This window comes from Typha latifolia, chromosome 10 (assembly GCF_019914945.1).
Source record: "Typha latifolia isolate L0001 chromosome 10, TyphaL0001v2, whole genome shotgun sequence".
NCBI lineage: Eukaryota > Viridiplantae > Streptophyta > Magnoliopsida > Poales > Typhaceae > Typha > Typha latifolia.
The window spans coordinates 10,980,519-10,988,189 of NC_133095.1; the positions used below are offsets into that span (position 1 = coordinate 10,980,519).

Consider the following 7,671-nt stretch of genomic DNA (forward strand, 5'->3'; position numbering starts at 1 on the left):
ATATATGATTAAAATAGAAATGTCAAAGGGTTTAAAATAGAGAAAGAGATATAGAAGTGAGGAAAGGGAGAAACCAAAGAAGTTGCAGCCGTTCTCATTTAATACAAAAGAGGAGGTTATGCCGCCTCTTGCAAAATTGTGGGACGTTACGCCACTATTATAGAGGTAGTTGAGATTTTTCATCCCGTTTTATTCTTCATTTTTAAATTTTATAAATCTAAATTTAAATTTAAATCCAACATTCTTTTCTTTTGTTTGATAAAGAACTCAGGCAAACTCATCATTTGTTTTATTTCAGAGAAGGTCTCATAGCTGCACAACTATCTAGGTTCAAGGTCTGTAATTGACACCTCATTTCGTGACACTACTGTAGACTTCCTCAACCTCTGGTTGCGTCTAACACTATGTGTTTCTGAGACGATGCTGCTCTGTCTGATGCAAAATGCAGGTCTTGAGGGAGCTTTAAGCGACACAGTCTCGCTGCTAAGCATCACGACGACCATCGACATCTTAGGCCTCTCAACTGGGTCTTCCTGAACACACAATAGTCCAATATGGATGGATCTCAGCATCTCACTTCTTGAGTAATGGTTGCCCAAAGATGGATCAATTAGTTCTGTAGTTCTCCCCGCTCTCCAGTGCTCCCATGTCTGCATTTAATTTCATTAACTTTGCATATAAGGCTATATCATATGAAACCCATTAATGTTAGGTCTACAAACTTTATAGGTACTCACATAGCTCAAGAGGTCTTCACCCTGCTCAGAATCAAAGTAACCATTGTTTCTCCTTCCGGTCACAATCTCTAAAACTAAAACACCAAAGCTAAATACATCTGATTTTATCGAGATTTGCCCACGCATTGCGTATTCTGGTGCCATATAACCACTGCATTAGACCTGAACTTGTTATCTAAAGTACACTCCGTAACTAACTGTGATCAGAATAAGGATAATGTTGAAGGTTGCTACTTACAATGTCCCAACAACCCGGTTTGTGATGCCTTGAGTTTGGTCCCCTCCAAAAAGCCTGGCTAGACCAAAATCTGCGATCTTTGGGATCATTTCTGCATCTAACAGAACGTTGCTTGCCTTGAGATCACGATGAATGATTTTTAGCTGTGAATCTTCATGTAGATAAAGGAGCCCTCGAGCAACTCCATTGATGATCTTATACCTCTTTCCCCAATCTAATTGGCTTCGTCTCTCATCATCTATGATTCAAATATAACAATTGGCTGAGTTATACAGAATTTATAGCAGTAAAGGGCTGTTAGATTAATGGGCTACTCAATGCATAATTTCCATTAGGTTAGCTCATGACAGGATAAATTAAGATGTGGCAGAAAAGTAGTACCAAAAAGAATGGTGTCTAGGCTTCTGTTAGGAACAAATTCATAGACAAGCAACTTCTCTTGCTCCTCTACGCAAACACCTAAAAGCCTTACAAGATTCTTGTGCTGAAGCTTGGCAACCAAAATTAGCTCATTTTTCAGCTCTCCTAGTCCTTGCCCTGAATGCCTTGATAGTCTCTTCACTGCTATCTCCCGTCCATCAGGGAGGAATCCCTAAGCAAATTAGAAGGTTAGCAGAAATGACATGTATACATGTGGATAACTAGTCTAAATCAAATAAGAATGGATATTATCTATAATAATCTGCCTTTGAATTACAATTGTTTATTAAATTAGCTATTATGATACCTTATAAACTGCACCAAATCCCCCTTCTCCAAGTTTGTTGAATTCGGCAAAGTTAGCTGTTGCAACTCTCAATGTTGACAGATCAAGAAGCAGTGACTCAACACTTCCGATATCCTCTGTGTGAGATTCATTTACTGAAAAGACAACAGACATCATCTCAATATCCTAAATAATACTGATATCATAGTCACAAGTAAATTTGTTGATGGGCTCTGAATTTATGGTAAAAAAAAATTAACATGGGAGACCATCTTAATTAATAGCTTGTCATCAGAGCAGCTAATTCTACCAAAAACGTACTAGTATTTCTCCTCACTGCTTTCCTTCTTCTTAAGTAGATTACTAACAGAGCAACGATGAGAGCCAATGCAGCAACGACAGATATGACAACAATAGCAATTACTTTTGTAGCTCCTTCTGTTCCTACACCAGAAGTAAATAATATCATTTAGTGTTTCTGTTTGCAGAAAATTAATTTATATATAATAAAATGAAGGGCCAAAAGAAAACACTTCTTGATCATACATATTCTATATATACATATGGTAGAGTGTGAATAATAGATATAAAAGCAAAATTATTACAGGTTGTTTTGATAAATTTCTCTAGAATTCTTTTCTGAAAATTTAATGTAAAGTTCGAGATACACTGCAACAACAACATTGAAGAAAGTGAGGTAATTTAGGATTTGCTAACATAAATTACCTCCGCCTGTCGTATTTGATGGTGTAGCACCTGACGGGGGAGAAACAGGAGCAACCGGTGGAGGCGATGATAACTCGTCGGCTGAGGTGATATTGTAGAAAAGATACGAGTCAAACCGAATAATACAAGTCCCTCCGTACACCCTCGCTCCTGTACTGGCGTTGCAACAATATGAAATTGAACTGACTAATGAAGAAAGGCAACTGTAGCATTCTTCGTTGGAAAGGTCCATCGTGCACTGCACCAGCCCATAGATGGTATCAGAGCTAGTATAGTTCGCCATTCCGGCTGCAAACATTCGTGACGAGTCACCATAAGCAGCCGTTGTCATAAGAGAGTCCATCAAATTGCCTAACTTGTCATTGAATTGTGGCAGCTGTGTAACCTTCGATTCAGTTTGATCACGGTAATAACTTGCATCTACTTGGCCAAAGAAGTCCTTGTCGGAGTAACGAAGGATGCAGTAGTCATGAAATATATCCAAGTACGAGCCGTTGGAGCATACTTGAAGGCTCTCTTTTTCGATGGTGTTGAGGCACGTCCTGCATTCATCCAGGCTCAAGTCGCCTCGGCATTGGGCGACGCCGTAAACTTCGTTGGGGGATCGGCCTTTCGTGTTGTTGGAGAAGCCGGAGATGGAGGCAGCGGAGGAGAGAGAGGATAAGAGGAGATCGCGGTTGGCCTTGAAGGAGGTGCTGTCGGTTTTGTTCGGACAATAGTAATACTTCAGAGAGTCTGGATCTAGTGATTTGGTTCTGGGCGTATGAAGTATGATGAGGAGGAATAATAGGAGCAGCAGCTTCGGCAAATTGGAAAAGAGAGGTAACACCATTGTTAATTGCCTTGCAGCAGTCTTGTTCATGCGATCCGAAGAGATAAGAGGTGTTGGGACAAATGAAAGACTTCAGTCTTCTCATATACTTCAAATTGCATATTATTTATGTAGACTTATAAGCTTATAAGCGGCCCATAAATTTAGTATATTATTCTTCATCACTTGTCATGATTCAGTGTTGACTGGTCTCACGCTGCATTTCTTGCTTTCTAAAGGTTAACATTGTTGACCACTCTCACGCTGCATTTCATGCTCTCATTATTCACGCCGATGACCGGTAGGAGAGGCAGAAATTGATCTAACTCGATAACTCAAACACATTAATTCGGCTCATAATTGAGTTTAGATTTAATTTAATCAGATTTGAGTCTAAACGAGTCAACTCGCCTAAATAATAATCGGGTTGCGTTCAAATTTATACCATTAACCCGTGTTGACCCGTTTAAATATACGGGTCGAGTCGAGTAACCTCATCAACCTGCCAACCTGATATATATATATATAACCAAAGTCTAAGTCTAACTCACTCACAACTTACTCTCTCCAAATGCCGCTGCTCACAGCCTCCCACCTTAGATTTCATCTTCTACCTAGCTTTCCCTCACATCCATTGCTCTTGACACCGGCCTCAAATAGTCTATGCCGACCTCAACTCCTAGTCTAATCTCCCACTCCCTCCCTTAGTCTCTTGTGCCGCCGCCATCACTGACCCACTTCTAGGGTTTCAAGAGCTCCTCAACTCATCAAACTCCATCCATCTTCCCCTCTTCAAGCTGGAGATCCCTCTGGTCCTCTTGACCTCCCCCTATTGACCAGTCATATTATCCCGTGTCGCACAATGCCAAAAGAACCACTTAATTGTGAGTTTACACGAAATTATCTCTCCAATTTTTTTCTCAGATCCAACTTTTTTTACACATGTCCCACGTCTTAAAATTAAATACTAGGTAAGTGAGAAATCCCCAACTGGGATAGAAACTTTTAAATATCAGCTATTTACATAAAAAAAAAAAATCACTAGACCTTTCATAAAAACCACTTTCTAGTTAAATGTCATTCACATATAAATTGCTAATTAATTCAATGATTTACGAATTTTCTAATCTCTTTCAACTTTTCATCGACTTATATTAAAAAATTATTGCCCTGTCAGCAATTTCTAACACACTCAGTCTTAAATTACACACATTAAAAAAAAAATTGCTAAGTATACAACATGAATTTATACACATGGTAAGAAATTACATAACCTTAAAAAATTCTATATAGTTAACCTGCAACCTAAACCCCTTCAATACATTTTTTGCCGAGTCATACGTCAATTCCACACCACTCATTTCTTTGTATCCAAGTTGCAAGGCTACAGTCAATGGTATCCAGCATTAAGCCAATTTTATTTCTGCAGCACGTCAGCACGTCATTGCTGGTGCATTCAGCATCCAAGTTGGTACCTCTCTTCAGATTAAATTTGCTTGAACCTACACACAAACATTTGGACCACTATGTGAAAAAACACCTAGACACACGTATGTATTTAAACACTAGGCAATGATCTCGCTCGTTCGCTTAAGTAAAAGTCGAAAGAAATATTAAAAACGAAAGCAGATATGAACACAGATTTTAATATGGAAAAACCTAAACAGGAAAAAACCACGAATCCAAACTTAGATCAAAATCAATCACTAGAATAGTAGCAGTTACAAGACTGACTCACAAAACAACCCGTCGATCCAAACGATTTTGTTCCTCTAAGTCTTGCTCGCTAGAAACCACGATTCACTGCTTCTCGTGATTGAAATCCAACCTCAGTAGACCTCGAGATTGATCTTTCGTCTAGATAGCCCTTAAGACGAAAGATTAAGATTTGTAGATGAGAAGGACCTTATTAGTTGAAGAAACGATGTAGCCTCCAAAAGCCCCCTTCAATAATGCTTCTTCAACCACCTTTAGTTAAGGCATCACAATACTTATATATGATCTCCAAGATAGAGTCAAATCCAAGTCTTATCCGTACTCACGAAAATCTAATAAATTGCAAACTTCATAGGTGCGTTCGAACGTGGCCTGGGTGCGTTCGAACAGCCTAACTTGATCTCAGGTGCGTTCGAACGGGTCCAAGTGCGTTCAAACGCGACAGCTTGAATTCTTCAGGTTGCGTTCGAACGCGTTTGTGAACGCTGCTCTCGGTCTGTGTGAACGCAGTACCCGCGTTCGAATGCGTTTGTGAACGTAGCTCTCGGTTTGTGTGAACGCAGTACCCGCGTTCGAACGTGTTTGTGAATGCAGCTCTCGGTCTGTGTAAATGCAGTACTCGCGTTCGAACGCGTTTGTGAACGCACCGCGTTCGAACGTGTTTGTGAACGCGGTGTGAACTCAACAGCTTTTCTCCAATAATCTTGCAATTCTTCAAACTAGAGATATTCTAGACTTATATAAAACTCATATACATGTAAAAATACACTTAGAATATTTTGTACACAATTGCCAACAATTAAAAATATAACACTATGTATTTTTAACCAAATTAGATTTATTTTAAAATTTATTTCCAAAATAGATAACACTTAAATTTAAATATTAAAAGAAGTCTATTTTACTGTAGTTATAAATAAAATATTTAATCATTAAGTATTTTAATAAATGCTTAATATTTAAGTATTTTCTTTAAGCAGTGACCATCCTAGACTAAGGAATATGAAGTATTATCTAAAACGTTTTAATAAAAACGCTGATAAAACTAGTATTTTATTTTAAAAAATACTGATTTTATTAGCATTTTGAGTAATACGCTTACCGTCAACAACAGACTACTAGTTGCATTACAGTTGAATTTCCAAGATGCATAAAATAAGAATCATAAGATTGAAGTTGAAGACAAGTAACTTAAATTATAAAATGGTCATTTGAGAATCCAAAGCATAAGTTGAAGAGAATAACTTGAAAAAGTAAACTAGCAATGACATAAGCTACATTGCATGAGGAATTAAATTGTAGCTCATGAAATGCAGAAAAGATATTTATAGGGTCTAGCCGAAGCCCTGTGAAGTCCTTGCACATTTTGCTCCCTACAAATTATAGATTTCATTTTTCATAGGGCATGTACAACATAAACTTGTTGAATAACTTACATTTACTAAGACACTTAGAGACAGACACAAGAAGTAGAAATTCATATTATCATTATGAATTCAGCCAGAACTTTGTGTTCTTCATGAACTCTCATTAAAAAATTGAGCATTTGAGCACGCAAAATCAAACCTTGTTAATTCACATGTGTAGAATTTGTCAAACGATAAGGATCTCTACAACAAAGAGGAAGTAAGGGAGAATGGTATGTGAGAATCTCTCATTCTATCTACTATTATTAAACATAACTAACCTTATTTTAGTAATGGATTGAATAATTTATGAGTTGGAAGAGGTTTTACCTAGTGGCTGGCGAGGATGCAATATGACCAGTGGATAGGCTGCGACCGATGAGGATGCAGTTCGACCGATAGATAGGCTACGCCCAGATAATCCTATGATCGATGGGCAGTACGTGCTGTGATTGAGATGAAGGGAACAAAAGGGAGAAGTGCTTAGATTGGAGAAATTGAAAAATGAGTGAGGAAAGGGAAAGAGGAATATTTGCCTATAAAGAGAGATAGATGACAAATAGCTCCGATTGACAAGGGCTATAACCGACGAGGTTTGCGACCGACAAGGGATGCGACTAGTGAGGGCTGAGATTCACTAGGGCTGCAGTCAATGGCTAAGTTGCAGAATTGTTGAAGAGGAAGAAGAATTAATTGGGAATTCAAGACTAATTTGGGATATAAGTATTGGTTGCCGCTACGCGTGCAATACAATTAATCTGGATCGATTAATTTCTAAATTAATTGAACGATTGAGATTAATTCTAAATTAGATTTAGAAATTGTGGTTTTTCCAATCTCACAATAAATACTTTGTATGACTTTAGTTATTTAAATATCTCCCACCGGAGGTTCCCCTTTTGTCAAGTAAGTTTAATTAAAAATTGGTTAATTAATTTGCTTTTCCTCAAGCTTTTCTCTTCCTTGCAGTTTTGCCAAAAATCCGGCCGATGGTTGGCCTCGTGCCTCGTCGCACTGGTTTGACGGGCTGCTTTCCCTGGCTATTCTCTCTCTAAGTACCCCTAATGGGTACCATGAGCTCTCGAGGGAGGCTACACACTATAGCCTCCTATTTCTTTTATTGGGGGCTATTTTTTTGCTGGTTTGGTTACCTAACCAGTGGGTTAGCTTCCATTTTGCAAGGAGTTGTTGTGGGTCCCAAATTTGAGTCCTTGCATTCAGAGTTGCTTACAGCCTTTCGCCTTAGACATTGGTCTTGGCGAGGACGGTTTTCACATCGATCGCCCTTAATGGTTGCCCTTGGCTACCTTCTACTTACCGAGGGGAAAGTA

The 7,671-nt window shown here is 38.5% G+C and overlaps 1 protein-coding gene across 1 annotated transcript; it reads right to left on the reverse strand.

Annotated features, from left to right (window-relative positions):
• Positions 1-281: 281 nt before the first annotated feature.
• Positions 282-3,281, reverse strand: LOC140796012 (cysteine-rich receptor-like protein kinase 6). The gene is made up of 7 exons (XM_073148849.1): positions 2,408-3,281; positions 2,003-2,137; positions 1,703-1,836; positions 1,357-1,567; positions 976-1,213; positions 738-888; positions 282-650 (listed from the first exon to the last, which is right to left on the reverse strand). The coding sequence occupies exons 1-7, from the start codon at positions 3,267-3,269 to the stop codon at positions 321-323; spliced, it is 2,061 nt and encodes a 686-aa protein (XP_073004950.1). The 5' UTR covers positions 3,270-3,281; the 3' UTR covers positions 282-320.
• Positions 3,282-7,671: the final 4,390 nt, after the last annotated feature.

What these genes read in the sequence shown, in the direction of transcription:
- LOC140796012 (XM_073148849.1), bottom strand. Translation starts at nt 3,269, where the DNA reads ATGAACAAGACTGCTGCAAGGCAATTAACAATGGTGTTACCTCTCTTT. An exon ending in AACCGGGTTGTTGGGACATT is followed by an intron (nt 889 to 975) that starts GTAAGTAGCAAC and finishes GGTCTAATGCAG; the next exon opens with TGGTTATATGGCACCAGAAT. An exon ending in GTGAAGACCTCTTGAGCTAT is followed by an intron (nt 651 to 737) that starts GTGAGTACCTAT and finishes AATTAAATGCAG; the next exon opens with ACATGGGAGCACTGGAGAGC.